At 46.5% G+C, this 12,554-nt stretch overlaps 2 protein-coding genes across 2 annotated transcripts in view; one reads left to right on the top strand and one right to left on the bottom strand.

Annotated features, from left to right (window-relative positions):
* The window catches only part of TGDS (TDP-glucose 4,6-dehydratase), a 23,254-nt gene extending 22,996 nt beyond the window's left edge, over positions 1 to 258 (bottom strand). The window contains exon 1 of the mRNA XM_015421015.1: positions 195 to 258. Within this exon, the coding sequence (XP_015276501.1) occupies positions 195 to 258 (64 nt within the window). The remainder of the gene's footprint in view (positions 1 to 194) is intronic.
* Positions 259 to 1,767: 1,509 nt separating this feature from the next.
* Positions 1,768 to 12,554, top strand: part of GPR180 (G protein-coupled receptor 180) — a 31,930-nt gene continuing 21,143 nt past the window's right edge. The window contains exons 1-3 of the mRNA XM_015421016.1: positions 1,768 to 1,937; positions 6,964 to 7,122; positions 8,640 to 8,840. Coding sequence (XP_015276502.1) covers positions 1,769 to 1,937; positions 6,964 to 7,122; positions 8,640 to 8,840 — 529 coding nt within the window. The 5' untranslated portion in view covers position 1,768. The remainder of the gene's footprint in view (positions 1,938 to 6,963; positions 7,123 to 8,639; positions 8,841 to 12,554) is intronic.

Raw genomic sequence — 12,554 nt, forward strand, 5'->3', positions numbered from 1 at the left:
GCCTCCCCCCCCCCGCGGAAGGAGCCCCGGGGGGGGGGGGGGGAGGGGTCTATGGCTGCAGCCTTCATGGCTCCCGCGCGCGACTTCCGGTTCCCCGTTGCCGCCGCGGGGCGGGCAAGGGGGAGAGGACTGGGAGTGGGTGGCAGGACTCAGCCCAAAAAAAAGGCGAAAGTTATATAAAGGAAAGGACCGACCTCGGTAGTGGCACTTTCGAATCGTCCGTCCGACGTGCAGGAGAAGCTCGATGAGAACTCCCATCGGCTCGCCGGGGGATGGGGAGATGAAGTTGCCAGATAGGTAGGGTAGGGAATCACCTGGAGATTTGGGGACGGAGCCTGAAAAGGTCAGGGACCTCGGTGGGGGACAGTGTCATCGAGTCCACCCGCCAAAGGATCCATTTTCTCCAAGGGAACGGATCTCTGTAGTCTGGGGAGGAGCTGTAACCCCCGGGGGGTTCCCCAGGGCACACCTGGAGGCTGGTGGCATCCCTGAATTCTTCCACGTTCTCACATAGGCAGTGTTCCCTCTAAACTGAGTTAGTGTGAGCTAGCTCACAGTTGTTTTAGCCTCCGGCTCACACGTTTTTGTCTTAGCTCAGGATGGAGGGCTCCAGAGCAGACTAATTTATGCAGTAAGCCAAATCGCCTACTCACAACTTTAGTGCCAATAGCTCAGAAAGTAGAATTTTTGCCCACAGGACTCCACAGCTTAGAGGGAGCATTGCACATAGGTTTGTGTGTGTATTACTGTTGGACAGTGATGCCAAATTTCCATTTAGGTTTCTTGGGTTCATTTTCCCCAACACGGCCAGCACCAACACAGGTGTGCCTGTGCACACAATTCCCTCCCTATTTATTTAAGAGGCGAGGTGCACAAGGCTGGGACTGAGATAGATCAAGGCGGGTAGCCGCGCTGGTCTGTCCGGAGCAGTAGAAAAGCGCAAGAGTCCAGGAGCACTTTAAAGACTAACCAACTTTGGGGCAGGGTCTCAGCTCTCCTGAGTCACACGGCTCACTCCTGGGAGTCGGGACTCCACTACCCCGGACTACTGTAATGATTGCGGTGTGCACAGTAAATCTCAGCCTAGGATTGCACCAGTCAAACCTGCCCCTTGGAGACGGGGCAGGAGGAGGAGCTGATTTCTTCATCTGTCACTGAAACGGCGCTTCAGTCTCGCAGTCACCAACGAAACAGCTACCCTTTTCAGAGGTAACAAGATTTTATCATTAAAGCCGTCGATTTTAAAAACCGACTTACACACCGACTTTCCCACTGGCTTACAGGGCGGCTTACAATAGCTGACTGCAGGCGTCTCGACTGCTGCAAACACATGCGACTTCAGGAGCTGAAATGTTTTGCGTTAATTTCTGCGCACTCTCGCCGGAGACGTCTAACGGGAACCGGAAGTCTACGTTTTCGTAAAGCAACTTTCTTACCTCTTTGCTCACCCTCTTTCTCTTGTACCTGAGGGAAGCAATAACGTCACGACTTGTCCCTCCCCCCCTCCGCACGACTTTCCACGCCCCGCCTCTGTCGTTGACCGGTCCCTCCCCTAGCAACGGGCACGTCACGCCGATTGGAATAACGGCCTCCGCGCGGCGAACCGGGCTAAGGTGCGTTTCGGCTCCCTCTGCCTAGTCCCGCCTTACTAAAACCCCGCCCACCGTCTTTCCGAAGGCGCCCATTGGCTGGACGTCAACCCCCAGCGCCCTTCCCATTGGTTGCCCCTTCGTTCCCCTCCGTCGGCCGAGCTGTGGACGTGGTAGGGATGGGGCGGCCGGAGCGGCTTCTGTGGGTCGCCCGCCTGGCCCTGTGGGGCAGCACCTGCGCCTGGCTCCGCGGAGCCCAAGCGAAGACCATCCAAGGGGGCTTCTCCAGCGCAGCCGCCGCCGCCGCCGCCAGGACCGGGCAGGCGGTGGCGCAGTTCCAGTTCCATGGTAAGGGCCTCGGAAGAGGCGAAGGGGGTTCTGGCTGGCTCTGCAGCAGCGTCTGGCATTCGCTCCACGTTCCCTCCGCCCTGGCTGGCTCGGCGTTGGCTTTTCCCTCCCTTGTTTCAGCAAACCCACCGTGGAACAGAAATGGCATTGCATTGCATGCTGCTTTCACTGCCTTTGAGCGTCGGATTTTATGGTCGCCTCCACACTCCGCTTTCTTTGATCATCGGGTTTTATGGTCCCTTCGGCACAGATTTATGCCTCTTCGGGGGTGACTTTGCAGTCAGTAAGGCGTTGACACACACACACACCCCGGGGGGTATTTGAATGTGGTTTTGGGCTGCACTTTCCCCTCCACGTCGAGAAAATGTGGAGCGAATGCCAGGTGCAGAATCGCCCACAGAGGAAAAGGTGTAGCTCAAACTACTTCAGATAGTCTGGGCCAACGCTGTATTGACTGCAAACTCACCCCTGAACGGCCATAAAATGGCCATAGATCTATGCAGAAGGTATCATGAAGACCCAATGATCGAAGGAAGTGAAAGCGGCATGCGATGTAGAGGGTACGATAAAATCCGATGATCAAAGAAAGTGAAAGTAGTATGCAACTTAGAGGGGAATTTCTGTTCCAACGTGGGTTTGCTAAAACAACGGAGGGAAAAGCCAATGCAGTATCCCACCCTTGTCGTCCGTCCCCCCCGCCTCCCCGCCAGACATGTCTACTCGGGTGCAAGAGCCGCTGGCTTCATGGCCCCAGTTCCCCCCCTCCATTCCTCAGGGGTACCACTGTCAGTCTGTTGCTGCAGAAAGAGACCAGGGTTCTTGTAGACAGTCCCTTCCAGGTCTTTCTGTGGCTGATATGAAAGTCACTGTTCTCCTACAAAAAGAACTTCAAAGGAAGAATCCAATGGGGAAATTGCTGAATCAGCATTCATCAGGGAATTCAGGGCTGTTTCCTTGCCGGACCTCGATAAGGACTTTTCTCGATCATTACAAATGCTAACAGCTTAACCTATCCCCCCTCCTGCAAATGTTGGTTAGCTATGCTATGCCCCTGTGTTTTTTCTTTGGATCTGCTTATCATATTTCAGTGACACTTTTCTAGATCTGACTTTACACTGACCCTGCTTTGCCTGCGTACTAAACAGTTGAGAATTGACTACATGCACTTTTGATTGGATCTGGTTTTAAACTGGCTCCCTGATCTCAGTCGGATCCCAGACAGTGTTCCCTCTAAGCTGAGTTACGTCGAGAAAATGTGGAGCGAATGCCAGGTGCAGAATCGCCCACAGAGGAAAAGGTGTAGCTCAAACTACTTCAGATAGTCTGGGCCAACGCTGTATTGACTGCAAAGTCACCCCTGAACGGCCATAAAATGGCCATAAGTCTATGCAGAAGGTATCATGAAGACCCAATGATCGAAGGAAGTGAAAGCGGCATGCGATGTAGAGGGTACGATAAAATCCGATGATCAAAGAAAAAACTGGCTCCCTGCAACTTAGAGGGGAATTTCTGTTCCAACGTGGGTTTGGTAAAACAGCAGAGCAAATGCTAGATGCAGATTATGTTTGTAAGTGACTTTGGCTGGGAAAGCAGCACAGGCAAAACAGGTTAAAATCTTTGTTTGTTTGTTTTATTAAGCTTCTATACCACCGTCCCTGCAAATCGGCTCAGAGCACTGTATAATGAGTTCATATGAAATACATTAAAACAATCTAAAATCTTCTTACCAAGCACTTCTTTCCTGAGCCAGCTCACATACCCAAGATGGCTTTTATTTTTAGAAGATGTGAGCTTCAGTTCAGGATTTCTTGCATCATGTGTCTTTTATTCCTTGTCTTGTGTTTTATATCCAAGACTAGGGAGCAAAGCCCATTGTGGCCGGAGACCGGAGACAATGGGCCCCTAGAAAGGTAGGGTGAGTGGGTGGGCGGGTGGGGAAAGAAAGGTAGACAGCAGGGCCGGGCCGAGGGGCCCCATAGCAAAGTCATATTTCAGTGACACTTTTCTAGATCTGACTTTACACTGACCCTGCTTTGCCTGCGTACTAAACATTCGAGAATTTACATGCACTTTTGATTGGATCTGGTTTTAAACTGGCTCCCTGATCTCAGTCAGATCTCAGAAGCAGTTGGATGAAAGTCAAGGGTTGCTACACAGTAGCAGGCAGTGGCAAACCACCTCTGTACAATCTCTTGCCTTAAAACCCTACAGGGTCGCTGTGAATTGCCTACAACATGGTGGCTTTCGCTTTCTTTGATCATCGGGTTTTATGGTCCCTTCTGCACAGATTTATGGCTCTTCGGTCAATATCCACTTAATGGATGACTGCCTAATGCATCTGATGAAGGAAAGCGTGTGATGGAATACATGTTGTGTGTTTTTAAGGCTCCACTTGACTCCTGTTTTATTTTATCATACCTTAAAAACTAAGAAGGCCAGCATGTTTTGTTAGTCTCGGTGGACTCCTGTTTTATTTTGCTGCCCCATGTGGAATTAAAGGCTTTATCACTGCATCTAGTACTACATAGTAATTTCATGCAGCTTGACTAAGATATCTGGGGGAATAATCAAGATATTATTCCAGCATAAATTTCTTGCTTCCTTCTTCAGATGCAAAGCAGGTGGGTCCTCATTAGGCAGTCATCTTTTGTCGGAGATATTAAAAATATGGCTACAGAAACATGGAGGGTCCATGAAATGTAGGGAATACAGGATGAAATGCAATTGTGGAAAATCCAGATCTTATCATGGAAAATACAGCATCACTAGTTCCGTTAAGGTAGTTAATGCTGGGCATGAAATGGGTTAGGTTTGATCCGGGAGATACAGTGCCAACCAGTGCTCTGTCTAAGCTGTGTAGTCTTGTGAGCAAAAATTCTACTTTGTGAGCTACTGGCATTAGAGTTGTGAGCGAGAGATTTAGCTACTACATAAATTAGTTTGCTCTGGAGCCATCCCTTCCTGAGCTAAGATAAAAATGTGTGAGCCAGAAGCTGAAAAACTGTGAGCTAGCTCACACTAACTCTCAGCTTAGAGGGAACACTGGTGCCAGCCCTGTATGGATCGGCTGCGATCAAAGCCCATTGAAATCAGATGTGCAAATGGAGCAAATGTGCATCAGTCGGCACAGTTAGTCAAAGCTATGGGGGGTGCTGGAAAGTGCCGTCAGGTCGCAGCTGACTTTATGGTGACGTCATAGGATTTTCAAGTCAAGAGAGGGACAGAGGTGGTTGGCCACTGCCTGCCTCTGGGCAGCAACCCTGGACTTTCTCCCATCCAAATACTAGACAGGTTACAAACTGAACTCTCCAATGCAAGTACAAAATGCATTTCTTCCTTTAGGAGGTGCTATTGTTACAAGAAAAGAAAAAGGTTTCAGTTTTGTTTTTGCATGTGGGTGGGTATTCTGTTTGTAATAATTGTTTGGCTACACTATAGTTTTAATATGCTAGGTGTGATAATTTCGTGCCAAGTAAAAATGTCCATAGTCATATTTTATGTTCCTAAAGTAACAGAATGACTTTCAATCTGGAAAAGAAAAAAATTCAATTTTTCAGAAACTTTCCGGGTTTTCCCGGAAAAAAACGGGGGGAGGAAACAAGTTTTCCCGAGCTTCAAAATTTTCGGAAATTTTACATCTCTAGGCACAAGGTGGGATATCATGATGAGGAACATGCCTAGGAGAACTAGCCCTTGGAGGAATCTCAGGGATCATCTGGCCTTGACGTACTCCTCCTTATTACAGTGTGTGTGAGCAAAGAGAGCCATGGGTTGCTGTCTGCATACTCACTACCAGTAGGTCCTTCCAAATAGAAGAAGTGGCTGTATAAGGAAGCACCTGAGGCTCCCAACCCATGGGTTGAATCTCATGGGACTAAAGAAAGGGACATCTGATACCCCTATCATAGTACATGTTTGTTTATTTAACACACTTCTGTCCTGCCATTCTCCTAAAAAGGATTCAAGGTGGTTTCCAAAGAATTAAAAACACCAGTGCAATGTATTAAGGGGATCCTAGATTTGAGCATTTATCCCCGAGGGCTTGCTGTCTTTAATTTTTCTTTAGGATAGACACAATAGCAACAGGGTCTCTTTTCAAAAAAATTAAGCCTCCCACACCCCTATTTCTTTTAGCGCATTCTCAGACACTACTGCTCGAGCGTATCCCGTTTTGCAGGAGAGAGCAGACAGCGGTGAGGAGGATAGATTCCCTAGGTAATGCTAAAGGTTCTTTTGAGTCAGCTCTTCCATTCAGATCAGACATTTCTTTGACAATAGAACATCTGGAAACCCTTTTCATAAATGTATCAAACTTTGTCTCCACTCCAGACTATTTTCTGTTTTCGTAAAGTTGTTTATAAGATGATATCGGGGGCCCAAAACTTGCTGGTCATCCCGGGCCCCAACGACAACAAATTAGCTGCGACCAGGGCTTTTTCGGTGGCGGCTCCTACCTGGTGGAACGAGCTCCTGTGGGAGATCCAGGCCCTGCGGGACCTTATGCAGTTCCCCAGGGCCTGCAAGACGGAGCTCTTCCGCCAGGCCTTTGAGTAGGAGCCGCCGCCCCACTATACCACCACCATCACGGTATCTTAAGGATGCACGGACGAGGCCCTGATGAGGATCCTGGAATATGTAAAGAAGATCTGACAAGCTGTCGCCATTCATGGGACTATCACCTGGAACTCTGTTGATTCCATCCTGGATTATGATATCAGTGACTGAGCACCGTTGTTGTTTTTAAGTGTTTGTTGTTTTTATTATGTTTTAGATGTTTATTTGTGGCACGGCTGATTACCTTGCCCTTGTGAGCCGCCCTGAGCCCATTGGGGAGGGCGGGATACAAATGTGGAAAAATAATAAATAAATAAATAAATAAGAGCAGGTATCACTGGAATGCTGAAGATCTGGCAGCAGTTTTACGTTAAGTGACTACTTGCCAGCGTTAGCAGACATGTAGATGATACATCTCCTTTATTCCTGCCTTATCTGTGTAATAGAATGTGACTTCTTTTTAAATATCAAGGTGATTGTGCTCTTCTGTATGTCAGAATCCACAACGTAGCCACAGCTATTGGAAAGGAAGCCCGGCTTCACCTGTTTCAAGCCCAAGAATGGCAGAAGCTGCAAGGAAGCCCCCCGGGTTACAGCTGCACAGAAAAACTGTCCAAGGCTCCATTGATAAGTGAGTTTGGGGATGTGTGTCTCGTTTAAATGCACAAATAGATCAACACGTGAGCTTAAAACCTCAGCTTCTTTCCTCCATAGAACGCCCTCTTGTTGCCCTTTGACGCACGCACGGCACCCACATCTTTCCCGAGACGATGCTGGACAGTGTTCCATAGTTAGTGATTGTGTTCAGAAGTGACCTTCCATTGGCAATGTTGTGATCTCTTAGCTGCATATTATAGGCAGGAGGAGGAGGAGAACTTGATCACTTGCCTTGGAAGTCCCTTGCTGGGGTCGCCATAAGTCGGCACTTTACACACAAACACAAGATTTGTGTCTCAACTTGTCTCCAAGATTTCTCTTAAAGTCATGAGTGTGTAACATCCCTTATGGCACACAGATATTTGCTGTGTATAATGATAAAGATCCACTTGCATTCAGTTCCTGAAACGGTAGAAAATGGGAGTCCAATAGTACCTTCAAGACCAAGCAAAATTGTGCAGGGTATAAACTTCTGTGAGCCAAAGTTTACTTTGTCAGCTATGTCAAATTACAGAAGAAGAGATTGGATTTATACCCCACCCTTCACTACCCGAAGGAGTCTCAGAGTGGTTTACAATCTCCTTTCCCTTCCCCTCCCAACAGCAGACACCTTAGGTGGGGCTGAGATTGCTCTCGAGAGAACTCTGACTGACCCAAGGTCACACCAGCAGCTGCGTGTGAAGGAGTGGGGAATCAAACCCGGTTCTCCCAGATTAGAGTCCGTGCTCATAACCACTACACCAAACTGGCGACATTCACAGGCAGGGTATAAATCCAGTCTCTCCTAGTCTGTGATGGTCACGATACAGGCAATCCTAATTAAAAACACAATTTTACTTCTTAATTCCCTTTAAAAACTGGGGACTGTACCTTGGTCCGTTCAGACAATACCGTAGCCAATCCAGAGAATCCAAAGGACAAGCGATGGCTCGCTCCTTGGTTATAATGGCAAACTGTGGTTTGATTCACGTGGGTAGCCTTGTCTGTCTGAAGCCATAGAACAAAGTTTGACTCCAGTGGCACCTTTACAACCATGAACACAAAAGCTTATACCCAAAATTAAGCTTCGTTGGTCTTAAAGGTGCCACTGGACTCAAACTGTGGTTTGTCACAAACCTGGAAACGATGACCATACTGCACACAAGAAAAGGAGGGAGCATACTGTTACCCAGTGGCAAGCCACAATTTGCTACCATTGTCCAAACAGAGCCACTAGGTACTTAAATTGAAATTGCGCACTGTGGTTCTTAAGATGTGTGCACAATCTTTGGAATGTAATAGGTTTGTACCTACATTTCGAAGAATGCATGTGTGATAAATGTGTGATCTAGGACTGGCCACAGCTCTCTGTTGTATGTACTCATGGCAGGAAATATGCATAGCTCTTTAGGCCCTAGCTCAGAGGTTTCTTGCCTTTTCCTAGCCTATAACTGGACATTTTTATCGAAGCAGCTGTTTTGATTTGCCGATTTCGGTCTGTTTCTCTCGAAGTGAACATGAACAGCACGGAACAAAATCTGACGGTGTCCCAGATTCCATATCCAGACACGTGGTACGTGTTCTACGTCGACAAGTTCACCTGCGTGGAGAATTATGAGCATTCTGACTTGGAGGACGTTCAGTTTGAAATGGTAATCCTGAACCCAGACGCAGAAGGGAATCCGTTAGATCACTTCAGTGCGGGGGAGTCTGGTAAGATGTTTGTCTTGAGGTTGCGGGTGCACGCGGGAAACTTAGGATACCAGTGAAATATTTATAAATTCTTTTTCTGGGGAAAGAAAACGTTGAACTGTGTATGTACTTGTACGGTCATCTCATTCTTTGTAAGCGTGGGTCTGCCTGCTTGGGAGGGGAAGCAGCATTCGTTTACTGATGTCTGATTCACCCTCATAGATCAGGGAAGCTTTTTGTTCATTGCAGTCGCATCTCCCTTAATGTGAAATATCTCTTTTAATTTCATTTGGGCAATTGTTTTCTTTAAAGAGAGAAATTTCTATCTACCTATGGCTTGTTTCAGTTATGGTACCTTGAAAAGTCCCGATACCCATCTGGAATCATCAAGTTGCCCAATTTTAACATTAAAGTTAGTTCATAATATCTTTAACCACCCTTATTCCAGCCATAAGGGCAACTTTAACAAGCGCCCTTTTAGCTTAACAGAAAGAGTAAGACTGCATTCATGTTCCCTCTAAGCTGTAGAGTCCTGTGAGCAAAAATTCTACTTTTTGAACTACCGGCATTAAAGTTGTGAGCAGGTGATTTGGCTACTGCATAAATTAGTTTGCTCTGGAGCCCTCCTTCCTGAGCTAAGAGAAAAATGTGTGAGCTGGAGGCTAAAAAACTGTGAGCTAGCTCACACTAACTCAGCTTAGAGGGAACACTGATTCAGACACCTTGTACTGTTCGGCTTGTGACAAGCATGCATAAGTTTGACAAGTTGGGCATCCTTTGATACGTCTCTCTTTAAGAATAAAATCCAGGAGCTCTGTCCTTTGTCTCAGAATTCGGTGCCATCGACCATTTTAATTCATGGTGGTTCTTTCATGGGCCACAGATGCACAACATTGTTTAATAGGGAAATAATATAACTCTTTCCAAATCCCGCATTTAGAGCCTGACTGGGCTAAAGTGTGTCTCTTCAAGTATTGCAGCAGTGACACCTGGTGGTCAGATATCACAGCACAAATACCCGAACAAGTTTGACTCCCGTGGCACCTTGAGGACCAACCTCCAGAATAAAACTTGCGCATGCACACAAAAGCTTATACCTTGAACGAAACTTTGTTGGTCTTCAAGGTGCCACTGGACTCCAACTTTGTTCTGCCGCTTCAGACCCAACACAGCTACCCACCTGAGTCTGGCACAAATACCAATTGCAGAGCCTCTCCAAAAATTTCCCCAGCGCCCTCTGTGCAACCGTGAGACAAAAATAAAGAGTATTTTGGACAGTATGTATGTAAAAGGTGTTTGTAGCATGTCCCCTATAGTGATCGAAGAGACCTGTCTGTCCACAAGCCGAAAACAAGTACCTGGGTTGGAACCAGTGCTCCCTCTAGGCTGTGGAGTCTTGTGAGCAAAAATTCTACTTTGTGAGCTCCTGGCATTAAAGTTGTGAGGGAGCGGTTTGGCTACTGCATAAATCAGTTTGCTCTGCAGCCATCCTTCCTGAGCTAAGACAAAAATGTGTGAGCCGAAGGCTAAAAAATTGTGAGCTAGCTCACACTAAATGCAGCTTAGAGGGAACACTGGTTGGAGTCTATGAACTCATTCCTCTAGTTGGCTGAGCCTTTCTCTGTCACAGGGCAGAAGGCACCTTTTCTGCCAGAGGAAGGCTTTCTGTACCAGGAAGATTAGCAAAGCTGCACAGAAATGCAGCTCCTAGATGATTAAGCAGCTATATTTTATAACTGGACAACTAAAATTAGTTGAAAATGGGCTGGATCCAAATTAAATTTTTGCTTCTGCCCGGCACTTCTGTTGGTGGCGCAGAATTCCCCCCCCCCTCCGCAGTCTACTGATCTCTCCAAAATGGTGATCCTGGGGGACAAGAGGAAGACCCTCAAGAACCGTATAAGAGGCAAACGGGGGGGGGGGTTCTGCAGCGGGATGGAGGATTGGGTGGAAATGACCACACCCCCTTCCATTGGTGGAAAATCTAGTCCAGATCCAACCCAGTACCTTCAGCATCCTTATTCTAGCTTCTGACACAACTGGAAAGACTTGACCCGGCTGCCCGCCTGTATCAGTTGTCTTGTGAAAAACTGTGTCAGAAAGTCTCACAGTAAGACAAGAACTTTTCACCTATAAAATATCTGCTCTGGTGTTGACTCTCCGTGGATGAAGAAGGCCCTTCACGTTGACCTTTCTTTTATGGAATGGTTGTGTTGGGAGAAGGTTTCTAGGGAGGTCACTGTCTCCTGGGGCAACTACCCTGTTTCCCCGAAAATAAGACCTACCCAAAAAATAAGCCCTAGCAGGATTTCTATGCATTTGTGGTATAAGCCCTAGTGTGTCTTCTTGAGAAAAAATAAATATAAGACAGCATCTTATTTTTGGGGAAACATGGTAACAAAAAATTCAGACTCTGTTAGCAGATTCCGAAAACATTTCTTGTTGTTGTTCAGTTGCATAGTCGAGTCCGACTCTTCGTGACCCCATGGACCACATCACACCAGGCCCTCCTGTCTTCCGTCATGTTCCGGAGTTTGCTTAATTTCATGTTGGTTGCATCGATAACACTGTCTAACCATCTTATCCTTTGCCATCCCCTTCTTCTTTGACCTTCAGTCTTTCCCAGCATCAGGGTCTTCTCCAGTGAGTGCTCCCTTATCATTTGGGGGCCAAAGTATTTGAGCTTCAGTATCTGGCCTTCCAGGGAACAGTCAGGGTTCATTTCTTTTAGGATTGACTGATTTGATCTCCTTGCAGTCCAAGGGACTCTCAAGAGTCTTCTCCAGCACCACAGTTCAAAAGAATCTAATCTTCGTCGCTCGGCCTTCCTTATAGTCCAACTCTCGCAGCCATACATGACTACTGGGAATACCATTGCTTTGACCATGCGGACTTTTGTTGGCAGGGTGATGTCTCTACTTTTTATCATGCTGTTGAGAATCGTACACAAGAACCAGATTTGTCACTGCACAAATATTCATTGTAGAGAAATTTTGAAGCCATGAGGGGAAAAATAAAATATATGCAGTGCTTTCTTGCCAACCTGAAACATGTTTTATTTCTTTCTCGATACAAAGTGTATCGTTTATTAGCATATAAAATTATACTACATGGCCTTATTTATGAAATGGAAAAGTTTTCTACAAAGAAACTTATAAGCGTACCCAGTATCAGAGAGAGCAGAAAACTGCTGCAACTTGAACTACCTTAGTACAAGTATCTTCAATGTTTTGCTATCTGAGATTGAGGGAGGGGAGTTAAAAATAGAAAACAAAATTTGGGGTAAACAAAAGCCGTTTTGGATATTAAATTGAATTAGCGTATTAGCACGCCGATAACATACTTGTGGACAAAATAAATCCCATAAATCTCTGCTTGAAAATATTGCATATGTCCACAGCATACACTGAAATCATTGTTCTCTAAGCTATAGATTGCTTTTCATAAAAATCTTCACTGGAAAAAATGAAAAACAAACCATAGTACTCAAAGAAAAAAAAGAGAATCCTACCCTGGGCCTTCACGTTTCTAATTTAACTTATTACTTGGATCCAGCAATGAGCGAGTGGGAAGCATGAATGGACCCAGTGTTTTCCTTCATATATATTATAGTAAAAAGGTAAAGGTTCCCTTGCTCGAAAGCCAGTCGAATCCGACTCTAGGGTTGCGGTGCTCATCTCCGTTTCAAAGCTGAAGAGCCAGCACTGTCCGAAGATGTTTCCTGGTCATGTGGGC

This window comes from Gekko japonicus, unplaced genomic scaffold (genome assembly GCF_001447785.1).
Source record: "Gekko japonicus isolate JY-2015 unplaced genomic scaffold, Gekko_japonicus_V1.1 scaffold3890, whole genome shotgun sequence".
Lineage (NCBI taxonomy): Eukaryota > Metazoa > Chordata > Lepidosauria > Squamata > Gekkonidae > Gekko > Gekko japonicus.